Here is a 14702-nt window from a genome sequence, read left to right on the forward strand (position 1 = left end):
CCTCCGACAACATATGCACCACACTACGGTGATAACACAGACAAATCATTAGGCCAATTGGGATATTTTAAATGGTGCATATTTTTTATAGATTGGCCCACCTTATGATTGGATCTGCCATATTTTCGGTTAGTCTAATAATTATGCTGGTTTGCATCTATTAGACAGGTTAGATGTGAGACATATCACATGGACCTCACAATTCTTGATTCTCCATTGTAAATCTGGTTGCAGTGAATCCGACTTCCCTATTTATCCATGCCCTGTTCCAAACCCAGTTTGTTGATGCGGGGCCCATGGTTGCTCTATCAAAGCCATTAATTTGATGGACCCTATAATGGATAAACCATTCCCAGAAGATCCTCTCAATTGGTCAACACAACCTTCAAATTGATAACAAACAATTCCAGATGAATTTCCTCAAGATTCAAGTGTGAGATGATAAGCACAGGCTGCAGAGATTAATGTTTTAGTTGCAACCTAGACAAACATGTTTACAGCAGTAGCAGCCAAACATATTTGCAGATTCCTCAGATAAATATATTAATAACAGCAACAGAGCGTTTCCCTTGGGGTCCACTTGATGGGCCATAACCTTAAACTTGCACCAACTGGACAATGCAAACATCCCTTTTCCATTCAACATCGACTTCCAAATCCTCAGGGTACTAAGCGTACCTCGCCAGCCCACTGGAGAAATCTCAAGAACATGGTTGTTGCCAACCAGAATGCCTACAAATCTTGTGCTGCACCATTCAAATGACTGGATTCAACACACCACATCACATTCCTACACTGCAGAGCCCTAATATCTCACATCGACTATCCCTAACATTGCAATGTTGGAACATTGAGCACGAATTCTAATGCACATTTCTCACCTGCATTTTGAAAAATTCAGCAGTAATCAAATTCTGAGTGCACATAGGATTCTCAACAACCACCAACAGAGGGTAGAAAATGGTTTCCTGACGTGGCAGCGCAAAAAACATTGGTAAGCAAATCAGTGGGATATAAAAATAAAATTAAAAAATAAAAAAGAAAAAAGAAGGATTTGAAGGTTCAAACAAATAAGTGGCATGTATTTACAGGGATTCTTTTCCAATTATTATACCATGCACTAAAAGCAATTTAAAGTTGGAATCATAAAAACGATGGAATATGTTTTGTCCAGCCAGCCAGTTGAGTTTTTGCCCAAACAACAAAAACTAGTCCCGATTGAGTCCAAATATGCTTTCATGATGTTCTCCACTGTAACTCGATTTGAAGCCTTCCGTTCTTTGAATCAATGAGATGGTACTTCTCATTGATGCGTTTGTTGCTGATAACATCAGCGAGGCTGACATCAACATAGCCCAGAGCTTCCTGATTGAATAAGAAAACTCAATTCAGATGGCATGAATAAATACCATGTATGCAAGTATATACGAAATGGGAGGTTGAATTAGAAAATCATACATTAACACACACACACACACACACACACACACACACATTCCCCCCCCCCCCCAAAAAAAAAAAAAAGAAAAAGATGCTCCACTTATAATAAAGCAAAAGATAATGTGAGCACTTGCCCCTCCAAACAAGTGGTCCAAATCTAGTACATATCTTCAACGGGTCTCTAACGCATGTGCAGAAAATGTTAACACTTTATCATGATCAATTGATATTGCTTGGCATATAATAACTAAAGCAAAAGATATACTAGTACACAGACAATTAATAAAAATCATTCCCCATGGTTTCAGTGCCTCTTCTGGAAACTTTTGGCAAGTTTCAGGAGTACTGACCCTTAACATTATACAGCTATTATTATGTAAATAGCCATGTGCATGCCAGCATTTCAATGTTTCGAAATGAGAATGGTACTAGTGAAAATTTAGTCAAGAGCCAAAAAACAAGCATGCATATAAACAGCCACAGAAGCTGCAAGCATCACTCTCTTTGTGCTTAAGTGAAGAAGATAACATTAAAATTCCATGAGCATTTATGTGTTCAACAAATATTAACATTGGAATGAAAAGGAAAAGGAAAAAAAAAATGAAAATGTTTATGCAGTTTTAGGCTATCAAAAACACCCCACCACATTGTTAGGGACCAGTCATTTCAAAGAGGCTATTCCATGGACTTCACCATTTTTGGCTCTTTTGATTCAAGACAACTAACCAACCACTTACTCTAAAAGCTCGAACTGATAAAGCATGACGAATCAATCCATTTATCTCATAGCCCAAGCCCCACTTCACATATGTCAAGCCCTCGGCCAAACCCCCATCGTGGGCCCCACTTCACATGGGCCCACATCACACGTGTCACCCGCCTCACATGGGCCACCCACCCCGAGTGTGCCCCCACCTCACATAGGCCACCCCGATGTGAAAATGCCCTTGCATTAATAACCCCGGTGAGGAGTCTCAAACATGAGAACTCCCGCTCTGATACCACTTTGATGCAAGACTACTAACTACTTGCTCTAAAAGCTTGAACTGATAAAGCGTGACGAATCAATCCCTTTATCTCATAGCCCAGGCCCCACTTCAAATGGGTCAAGCCCTCGGCGAAACCCCCCTCATGGGGCCTACATCACATAGGTCTCGCCTCACACAAGCCACCCCACTCGAGCTCGGTGTGAAAATGCCCCTGCATTATCTTCTTGTGCATAAGAGGCACATACATAGTGAGTGAAGAGTACATAGTAGGGCTGCAACTTGGGTTCAAGTCATCCCAAGCCTAATTGACCCAACTTGAGGTTGGTTGGGTTGTCAAGGTCCTCGGGTTGGGCTTGCCTTGGAAAATGCCAACCTCATTTGAATTCGGGATGGGTCAGGTTGGGTCTAGTATAGAGGACTTCGTAGGTCAAGTTTGGTTGCAGGATGGGCCTCTTAAGGTCTGGTTGCGATCAGGTTGACCCTCAACTTGACTCGACCCGCCCAAGTTGCACCCCTAGTACATATTGTGTAGAGACTTTGAAAGAGTAAATACAACTAGAAGCAAGTTTTGTAGAAATCTCTAGAATGTTCTAGAGGTCTCTATTGGGTTCATGCAGCAAGAGTTACGAATAATCTAGAAGGATTGTATAGTATTCCAACCCATTAAAAAAATACCACATGGCTTCATCGTACCCATTGATGTAAAATACATGGAATGTTGATGAGGACATCACATCACGTACACCCTTACGTACGTATCTGAGGAGGCGGTGGGCCGCACCCACTTTCCCTGTGGCTAGGCAAGTACCCATGATCGTGCCGAAGACCCCATGTGCATGTGCGAGAATCTGGAAGACCCCACACTGGGAAGATGCACATGGGTTGCTTTATGGAGTGATCCAGACCGTTGGATCAAAGGGACGCGACGATCGGGCCATTGATCGTTGATCGTCTACATCAGTTTTAGACTTTATCATATTTGAGGATTTAGTTTTTTATTATTTTATATTTGGATGTATTATGCGTGTTTTAGTTGATTTTATTTAGACTAGGGTTATTTTTGTTAAAGCTCACAAGACGGGGATTTTTGTAATTTTTGAAACTTCTTGGATCTATAAAAAGAGGAGGGCGTGTGACCTCTCCCTCATTGAATTTCGTGATAAAAAAAGAGAAAAGCTCTTGCTTTCTTTTTCCATCTTTATTCGATTTGAAGATACTTCCATACAATTTGGAAGGGAGATTGGTGCAAGGCTAATCATCATCAACGAAGGTGCGAAGTCTCTATCTATCCCCACACCATCTTCTCTTTCCTTCCTCATCCAGAAATTTTCTTCAGATTATTAATTCTCTCCTCCCGAATATTCGTCATCTCCCAAACCCAACATTTCCATACCCATCCACAATCCAAACCCTAACCGACCTAAACCCATCCTCCCATGCCACACGTGTGACCGTACGGCCACACGTGTGAAACCCACCTACCCCTTTTGGTCTCCCACCATCATTATATCAAAATGCTTTTTTCCATCACCGAAACCCTAACCCTAAACCTAAATTTCCTACTTTCCAAAATTACCAAAACCCTAATTTTTCTCCATAGGTTGTATTAGGTTCCCTATTTTGAAATAGACTATATCCTATGCTAATTGGATTCCCTACATCCATTAGATCCTAGTTTCGTTTTATTTAATGATCTTATGTTACGATGTTCGTAGCTTAGGCCAGGATTGCTGATAGGGACATCACGTACACGCGCACTCACGCCGCCCCCCTACGCACGTACGCCAGAAGGAGGGCCCCACCGTCGATCTGGATCGATGACGACGTCCAGGGAGGGCCTCTTACCTAAAAGACGAAGTTTTAATTCAAAGGAGTGGGGAGTGGGTCCGTTAATCAAGAAAAGCCCATCATGGGATCTCATGATCGTGGCCCACTCGTCGGATTGATTTCATATTTTAGGTTTTGCTTATTGTTATTATTTAGAACATCGTGAACGCTTTAGATTTCTTTGTTTGATTTTTATTTTAGTTTACTTCATCGCCAAGTAATAGGTTGCGCACATGGCGCAAGTTTTGGGGTATAGGGTTTTCTTATAAATAGGCAACCCTTGTAGCTTTTTTCATTGATTGTAGATTAATAAAAATTCTGTGTTTTCCTACTCTCTGAGTTGTGAAGCCTAATTGGGTGCGAAGCCCTCCCATCATATAAGGGTTAACTACCGTGGTGCGAAGCCACATCTATCCCAATTCACCCCCTTCCATCGCCATCTCTACCACCCATCTTCTACCATCCCTTCTTCTCATCTCACCCCATCATCTACACTTCAAATCAATCATCTATTGCAGCAATTCTCCTCCCCATAGCAGAATTTTAGAATCTGGCCCTACAGGAGGGCTGAAACTTAGGCGGAGCACCACGCACAAACCGTACATTGGATCGAGCTGAGATTTGGAGGTTTTGGAGTCCATCCCTAGCCGACCAGGGCCAAGGTGGCCTTTTTCTGAATAGTGGGCCTCACACATGTGCGGCCGATATCACATGCATATGCGTCTGGGCCATCGTTGTTGTCCACGTGTGCAGCACTTCTCTGGTTCGTCTCTCTCTTCTCTCACTCCGCTTTCACCTAAAATCCCTAAACCTAACCCTAAATTACTCAAATCTCCAATTTTATGCCCCTTTTCTTACCCTAGGGTTCCTTGATTTGAAATTGGTGAATCCCTTGGATTAGGGACTGATTATTATGCATGTGTGGATAATTATTTCTTATCTTTGAATATCGTTTGGTTCATAATTTTTATTGATCCAACCCTATCATGTGTAGGCTTGGACCCGCATAGATTCCCCTTAATTGAATGTTTGGACTTTCATGTGGGATATGGAATTTGTGTAATTGTTCCTGAACTAACGTGATCTTAAGCCTGAAATCTTGCATATAATATTTAATTTTCATGTCTTGCATCAATTGCGCATGTTTTTCTTTTAATTTTCATGATATTTGTGATGGATATAGTGACGTTTGTGTTTTTTGGTTAAATATCTTAATTCGGTTATCTGATCTCACATGTTACTTAGTTCATGCATCGGTCCTGCATCAAATGTTCCCATGCCTACAAGAGGGGTCCTCATTTCAGAGACAACCTTAGAAAGTTGCAAGTAATTGAGCTCATAAATAATACAAGTCTTCTTCTCCAGCCCTCTTGTGTGCTCTCTTTCCTTCCAAATTAGCTAGGCTAGCACATGGGTGCTTGGTTGACTCATCCACAAGGGTTTGTGAGAAAGAGTCCCACACAATCTACTCTTGGGGAAGCATCCAAGCCGAGACAAGGAGCAGCAAAGAGAGGTTGCAAAGGGATTCTTAACGGTTGTGAGCTAAAAGAGGCATAATGTCTTCAAAAGTGAGCAACGACACGCATGTATGTGGGGACGAGCGAGTTGGTCCAACTAGTGGAGGGAGAAGTGACATGACATGGTGGCCACAATTGATGCCTGACTCATATGGTTAGAGCTTACCATGGACAATGGAGAGGAACAGTTTTGAGTCAATTAGCAGCAGCATCGAAGACCTCATCAAGCAACTCAAGCAGAAGATGTTGGATGCCCAGCACAAGTTGGTTGGTACCTAGTGTTGATAGATGAATGCCTTCCAGACTATGGTACTGGAGACACTCACCATGTTGCAGGTGAGAAAATTACGGCTGATTGGGCCCTTATGGAAAAGGGTCATGCCAATGGGAACATGGACACGAAGGAAACCTAACAAATGCAAACACCCAAACCGAGGACCTTCAATGGGTCAAGTGATGCTAGGGAGCTAGACAACTTTTTGTGGCAATTAGAGTAATACTTTGAGGACCACAATGGTGTGGAGGATCAGAAGGTCATGGTGCAGTTAATGAATTCCCATTGCCCATGCTACAAATTCCTAGTATGCCCAAAAACGGACTGCTCTGAAACTTCATGGATGGTCTACGATGTGAGGCCCAACAGGAATTGCAACAATGGAGTGTGCAGGACCTTGCAATGGCCATGGTGGCAACAAAACAATTGATCTACTTCACAAGATGTGACACTTCCAAGCCAAGATCCACCAAGGATAGTCAAAGAAGAGGGGGCTAATGTGTGATAAGCACGTGGTGGTTGGAGAGAGAGAGAGAGAGAGAGCTGCGGTTGGAGGTGGGATCTATATGGGGTTTATATGGACTAGAAAATTTTGGTTATTATCAAGGTTCCCCTCACGTAGGACCTCCACATATAACAAAAGAAAGGGGTCTTTTCCAGTAATTCCATTACCCATATTTCTATGCACTCAACATTTCCACTTATAGTTGCACCAAGAGTGAAGTGAAGTGTCAACAAATTAGGGTGGAGTGGGGAAGATTCTCCTACAAAATGTAAACAAATATAAATAGGTAGGAAGTGGGAGTGGGAGTGGGAGCCCGAAGTGGGAGCGACAGCTAGTTAGAAGGATCCTGCAGCTAAGCATCCACTACCTTCTAGCATGTGGGCCAATGCATCACAACTTCACAAGTGGGCCCCGGTCAGGGGAAGTTGAAGATCCAATTCATCCATTGTAATTGGCCACTTTAACATATATTTTGTGAAAACAAAAACAACTCGGACCAGTTAAAACAATTATTTTGAACAGAAAAAAATAAATTCCTTTGATCGAAGGATTGCATGCCACATGACTTTGATGGCCCAATTGAATGTGTTGATCTCCTCCTCCGGTCAGTTTTCCAGTAAAGGATACTTTCTTATCGATCCCTCTCAGATATACATAGGCACACTATGCTTCCATTTGGTAGACGGAAAACACTGAAGTTTCACCTCTTTTAAACAAATATTCGGTGAATCAAAGTAATGTAAGAGATAGTTTAAGGCTCCACATCATAACTTAGGTCAGGGGACCAACAAACCGAGTGGAGAAAGTGTATGCTCCTAGATTGAAGCCCTAAGGGCAATCCTTCACACCTTTTTTAATGTGCTTTGTACTCCAATATGCACACTCATGTACTGATGTGGGTACTCTCCCATCACTGTGGAGACCACCACACTACAAGAAATCATCTAGTATCATGACGACCTTACAGATGATTGTCCACATTCATCTCTGGTTGGGAACTAGGACAAGGACTGGCAAACCCAAATCGCCCAATGTCAGTGTCTCAAAACCAATGAACATAAGGTTGCAAATATGTCAAACAATGGACAATATGGATCAAGAAATACATTGTAATGGAAAATACAATCCATATGATAATTATACTTGAACAAGAATAAGTTCCATTTGTCCTTGAATAAAGAGTATTTCACTAAAAAAAAAAATAGCATAGATGTTTGATTTGCTCTCAAGGCCACACAAATCAATTAGGTCGGTCATGGTGCACTGCTTGAGGACTGGGCAACGACCACTCCAAACATAGTAGGTAGCAAATTGACACACTGCAGCAATATGAGGTTCAGGGAAGAGGGATTAATCGATGAAGGGTCGAAAAGGGCATCGACACAATTGTTGAGAAAGATCATGGACCAAACATTTCAAGGAAGATACTCCATGTCCATGGACTTGGACATTATTGGCTCCTCTTGTATGTAAGAGGCATGTACGAATTTTGAAAGACAACTAGAGTGGGCTAGAAATAGTTAAAGAGTTGTGTAGCGATCTCTGGAATGTTTTAGAGTTCTCTAGTGGGTTCATGTAGCTAATGTAATGTATAATTGTCTAAAAGGATTCTAGAGTATTCCTGATAGCCCTTATGAGGATTGAAGCAAAGGCAAACAATAACAAGAAAACATACAAATAACAACTCCTAATTAGCTCTTTTACAAAGAAGAAGAAGATATATGCATTATAAAATATTTTATAAACAAAAAAAAAAAAAAAAAAAAAAAACCATCCCAATTAGACAATCCCAACTTGAGCCACCCCATTCCAGTCCATAATCTCCCCATAACAGCATTTACAAGATACTCCACTTGGCCACCCAACAGAACTTAAAGAGGGATCAGGCATTTCTAAGGATCTGATAAATAACCCATAAAATGGACAGCCAAGATCACAGAGAAAATAAGTCCAACCAGCCACCCACTTGATGGGGTTCGCTCTAAACAATAATGTATTCCCATCTTATCCATGAATTGAAACTGGATGGCTATAATAAATGAGGCCAACTTTCTGATGGTAGGATCATCTGATGGACATTTTTTTACATGTTGGCCAATGAAGTGTGGGATAGACTAACAGAGTCTGGATCAATTAATTGACTTAAATGAGGCCAACTTCCTGATGGTAGGATCATCTAATAGACTTTCTTTTTACACATTGGCCGATGAAGTGTGGAATAGAGTAACAGACAGTCCGGATCAATTAATTGACTGTGCATGTGTCCCTATGCAACTAGGAGCACTGGATCATTTCTCTCATATATTAAGCATACTCATATTATTATGGCGGAAGACAACTAAGGTCATTAAATTCATGCAAATAAGAAAAACAAATTGAAAAGGTAAATAAATGGATACACTTTCATGTCCTGCTTTTCAATATAGGACTGTATGCATTCTACATGTTGCAAAGAAGAGTGATTCAGTGATTACCTTTGAATGAATGCCAATACTTGGTGGTCTACTCATGACTTCTATGTGCATTCTATCATTAACAGGTGGTTCATCCAGCATAAACTGAAACTCCTCTTCCCATCTCGGGTCTCTGTTTTTCTTCATGTACTGTAACCATGAAAATCAAGATCTATTGTAAGCCACCAAAGTCATGCAGCAACCAAGAATGAGGAAATATACAATGTTCAATCAAGCATTTGCTCAGTGCATTAAATTGTACACTTGAGGCCCCCCTTTATGTGATCCAAATCACTCATATGATGTTGCCATTGTGGATGGAAGACACCCCAAAAATCTCCCGATAATATGAACCAGTAATCATTAGATGAATAGCTTAGGTTAACAAATGCTGAACCCCACCTGCACCATTGCTGGGTCGACCAAAAGAGGCATCATTTCTTTCAATTGAGCATTGTATGCTAACCCTTTCTATAGTTTAGACAATGAGCTCAGGCTTAATACACTATGACAAAGCTGACCATACCTTAGTTTTCCTCTCCTCTCCTCTGAAAAGGATCCTTACATATGGATTTGTGTGGTGCTTTCCCTCAAGATCCTGAGCTTCATGAACAATAACAACAAGCAGACCACCACCTGAAGGAGTATTTTCAGGAGCCTTTTGCACTTCGTTGGTGTCTTCACTGAAATCTTTCGTCAAATCCTCCTCCTTAAAAGGTTTGTATAAAACTTCAAGCACAAGCTGCCCACGTGACTTCTCATTTTGAGGATCGTTGGGGTCCATATTTTTAAGCAGGTCGAGTGTCAAAGTTTTTGGCACTTCAGGGGTAAGTTCTTTCAAAGGAACCACATTCATGCCCATTTTGTCGTGTTTGCCAACCTATAGAAAGGGAAATATGGCTAAAATCACATCACCACAAAGCAGAAAAGAGTGTTCATAACATCATTTATGCATATTTTATCAGCCTTTATATTGAAAGATGTGCATTGTTTTTTTCCTTTATAGAAATAGACCCTCAGATTATATTACTCAATAAAACATAGAATTCATAGAAATAATGCATTTTTAAAAGGTGATTGATTGAATGACTACAAAATGGTGAACAAATGTCCATATACTTTTGACAGATTTGATACTTTGTTCATACCAGTGTTCGAATTATCTCCGATATTATCTTTATCTCCAACTCAGAGATACCAAGAACACTGGTAGCAATACCGATAACACTGGTAGTATCAGAGATTCTAGGTATTAGCAATATATCGCTAAGTATCGCCAATGTATCAATATCGCTATTGTAATCTCCAATATTTTCAACCATGTAAATTCTCTGTGTCGCTTGTATTGCCAATGCATCAATATCGCCAATGTTTCACCAATATTTTCGACTATGTAAATTCTACGTAATGCCTGCATCATAAGTGTATCGACGATATTTCAATACTATCGCCAACGTATTGATATCATCAAAAAAAAAAATTATTAGAAAAAAATTCAATTTTTTTATTAGAAAAAAATTCAATTTTTTTCATGGGCACATGGTTGTATGTAATGTTCAATTGGTCATTGATAATATTGATAATATCTCGATATTATCGATATTACAACATGCGCGATATTGAGACCACAATCTTTCATTTCCTTTCCAATTGTTGATGATTTCTTGGTGAAATATCATGTGTTGTTGATATTTTACAATATCAATGGATGTTTGGATGGAAGGTTGGATGGTTAAATAGGACGGATGGGATGGTTGGTCTGATTTCTTACAACAACATATGCTTTTAAGGCCCCATTAAATGGAAACTTGTTATGCATGCATTCTTTTTGCAATTTTATTTTATTATTATTTTTTTAATTTCTATATATCCAAATATGTACATTTTAACATCTCTTGAAGTTTCGTTGAAAATTCCACCGTTTTCCCCATGTTTCCTCACATTTCCGGTTATCAGCAATATTATCGGCGATATCAATATTATTTCCGTATTCCTAGCTAGCGAAACTTGTAGTGATACCTATACTTCAAACATTGGTTTATACTGCCAGGAAAATGTACCATAATATATTCATGATAAAATAAGATAATATTTTGGTATTTTTTAAAACTGGCACTGTATAACCTAAAAAAGAAAATTTTGAATTTCTAATCATGAAAGACATTAAAAAATTAAGGGAAAATGGAAAAGAAAATGCACCTGCTCCCAGTCATAAACATTGATTTCCAAGGCTTGAGATTCAGGGTCCTTTACAACAAAATTGAAGTCCTCATTCCATTCAGGATTGAGATTACTGTGCTTCACTGTCGTCTTCTTCGAAAGCTTGTCGTCTGAGACCCTTAGTTTCACATAGGGATCTGATTTCCCCATAAGATCTTTCTTTTTAAGTTTTGATGCCCTAACAACCTTAACATGGAGAATTCCAACAGGCTTCCTAGCGGCCCTGCAAACTCATATGGAAGATTAGCAATTGGCAATAGCCGTATCAGGAAAGAAAATTCATGAAATTAGAAACTAAGTGCAAGACTTTTACTTCGTGGGATCGAGGACTTGTACTTCTAATGTCTTCGGCCATAGATACATGTTTGCAACCTGATCTTTGATAAGTTCCTGCAGGAAAAGGATGTCCAAGGGAACCAACTTTGATTGAAACCCACTACATATGTTCAAGAGCATGAAAGAAAAGTAATTATTGAATACTGCGTACATTATATGTGTGACCTTTTCATCATGCTTTTCACTGATTGAAAAACAAATTATTACAAAAAAAAAAAATGAAAGTGAAACGAAAACTAAGGAAGAGATAATGAATGGGGTGAGGAGATTTTGGGAAAGGGAAGATTGATCTGAACCTTATGTAGGATCCCCCAACATTTGTTTATCAGCCAGTATCGATCGGTACAGGCGAAATCAGCCAAATTAGAATGAATTTTGGGTATGATTGGCTCCACCGAAATATCGCAGTGGTATCTTCCAAATACCCAACAAATATTACCACATAAGCTACATACATACATACATGTGTGTGTGTGTGTGTGTGTGTGTGTGTGTGTGTGGAGAGAGAGGAGCGGGGGGAAATTTTAAGTTTCCCCTTCAAAGATAATAAAAAGGAGCCTAACTTAAGTTTTTAAACATTAAAACTTTGAAAGAAACTTTGATACTCTGGCAGAATGAGATGGATGATATACATGCACGTTTTTCTTTAAAAAAAATTATAAATTACTTAGAAATTGCATGTGGCATGCAAGTACTCAAAATTACACTGTCCAAATTATGGTTCCCAGTTTAGATGTACCATGAACCAAAAATTATGCTTGGTTAATTATCTGTCAGATTGGTCAACAGTTATTGGTCCAATTTCAATAAACAAACGTCCAACTAATCTGTTTTTGGGACTGTGACTTGGCAACAGTGGGTTCCACAATTTGGTCAGGACTGGACTTGGAGATGGGTCCCACAATTTGGTTGGTTTAACTAGAGTTGATGTAGTACAATTTCTAACTGCCTGCAAATCAAGTGCCATACACTACCTGAGTGACATGTCACTCTTCTAGAATAAAAATTTACCAGAAGGTTTCAAGATATTCCCTTTTTTGCTGAATGGAGATGAGAAGATGCAAGTTCAAAATTTTTACAAAGGTCCTCAATAAACTAAGTTAACAATATAAAATCAAAGGGTGGTTATTTGATTAGAAATGGCATCAAAATGGTAGTAGGGAAAAAAGCACCATTAACAATAAGTTTCATAAAGAAAGTTCCTATTAAGTTTTTTTTTTTTTTTTCTTTTTTTTTTTTTTTTGAGAATTCACTATATATATATATATATATATATATATATATATATATATATATATATATATATATATATATATATATATATTAAAAGAGAAAGAAATACAAAAAGGAGGAGAAGAGAGTCCGCCGAGGAAGCAGACTCAAAACTATCAAGGTAAGATAGCCAAAATGTGTGCCAGAAAGAATCCACTTCAATCGCACCAAATACTTTGTTCATAACTTGGTCTTTAGGCAACATTGGATCACATCAAGCTACAAAATTTTAAATACTGGCATCACCAGTATGCAAATGACCACACGGACATGCAAAAGGGGCTGATTTTTTCAACCAGTAGGTCCTTAGTGTGTTTGGATGTAGAAATAACTTGATTGCAATAATACGTACAACAAAGTTGGAAGTGAATGATTGCGGTATTTCCATTTTCAAATGTTAGTTCTATTGATGTTATTGTCTAAAAGTCCAACACAAAATGAAACGTAATCGCACAAGTCAAGATTGAATTAAAATTGATTCTAGTATCTAACAAATTTTCTCCATTTTTCTCTATCGATCTCGCATATTTTCCATATTATCCTCTAACAATTTTTTTTTCATCGTATCAAACAACATTTGATTGATCCAATTGCCAAATCAAAATATGGAGCATAAACAAAGCATCTTTTGTTTGTGTCAGAGAAAAGAATTTGAGAGAGAAAAAACATACTAGGGTTGGACTTCCAACCAAGGTATTTTGTAATGGATGGGTGTAACAGTGCCCGTTGTTTCTGTTACAGGTAACCAAGGTGTCCCGTATCGGTATCGGTTGGCGTAACGGTGACCTCCAAAACCGATACAGATACGGGGGCGTAACGGCCCGTAGCGGCGCAAAATTTTTTTTTTTTGCCAAAAAAATATGAAAAAATATGGATTAAATCCAGAATATTCTAAGCATTCCAAATATGCATTCATTTATAAATTGGAACATGTTTATGGTGGTGTAACGGTCCACTCTTTAGTGAGAAGTTGTATCGGACTGTCTGATGAATTTATGAACCAGATAACCTGAATTTAACTACAAAATTCATATATTTAATTTTCTAACTATCTACTTTCAATGATAGATATATTAGAATGAATGTAATATGAAAATATCTTACATTTAGGTGTTTGCGATTATTTTTGAGGGCCAAAATTCCTGCGTAAATAGAAAAAAAATATAAAATGGCACCCCAAATATGTAAAATGCACATTAACATGTTCTACTATGATTAACACATCATATGGCATCATTAAAACAGCAAAAGAATCATTAAAAAATGATTTTTCGAATTTTCAAAAAAAGGGCCGAAATAAATGCGTAAATAGAAAAAAATATATAAAAAATATAAAATGGCACCCCAAATCTGTAAAATGCATATTAACATGTTCTACTATGATTAACACATCATATGGCATCATTAAAACAGCAAAAGAATCATTAAAACATGATTTTTCGAATTTTCAAAAAAAGGGCCAAAATAAATGCGTAAATAGAAAAAAATATAAAAAATATATAAAATGGAACCCCAAATCTGTAAAATGCACATTAACATGTTCTACTATGATTAACACATCATATGACATCATTAAAACAGCAAAAGAATCATTTAAAAATGGTTTTTCGAATTTTCAAAAAAAGGGCCAAAATAAATGCGTAAATAGAAAAAAATATTAAAAAAATATAAAATGGCACCCCAAATCTGTAAAATGCACATTAACATGTTCTACTATGATTAATACATCAAATGGCATGATTAAAACAGCAAAACAACCATTAAAAACTGATTTTTCGAATTTTAAAAAAAGGGGCCAAAATTCATGCGTAAATAGAAAAAAATATTAAAAAATTATTAAATGGCACCCTAAATCTGTAAAATGCACAT

General features: G+C 38.3%; 1 protein-coding gene across 1 annotated transcript in view; it reads right to left on the bottom strand.

Annotated features, from left to right (window-relative positions):
* Nucleotides 1-1042: 1042 nt before the first annotated feature.
* LOC131237259 (synaptotagmin-2-like) overlaps nt 1043-14702 on the bottom strand; it is a 46305-nt gene continuing 32645 nt past the window's right edge. The window contains exons 8-12 of the mRNA XM_058234947.1: nt 11539-11615; nt 11205-11448; nt 9532-9885; nt 9027-9155; nt 1043-1365 (exon numbers count right to left, since the gene is read on the bottom strand). Coding sequence (XP_058090930.1) covers nt 1237-1365; nt 9027-9155; nt 9532-9885; nt 11205-11448; nt 11539-11615 — 933 coding nt within the window. The 3' untranslated portion in view covers nt 1043-1236. The remainder of the gene's footprint in view (nt 1366-9026; nt 9156-9531; nt 9886-11204; nt 11449-11538; nt 11616-14702) is intronic.

This window comes from Magnolia sinica, chromosome 2, assembly GCF_029962835.1.
Source record: "Magnolia sinica isolate HGM2019 chromosome 2, MsV1, whole genome shotgun sequence".
Lineage (NCBI taxonomy): Eukaryota > Viridiplantae > Streptophyta > Magnoliopsida > Magnoliales > Magnoliaceae > Magnolia > Magnolia sinica.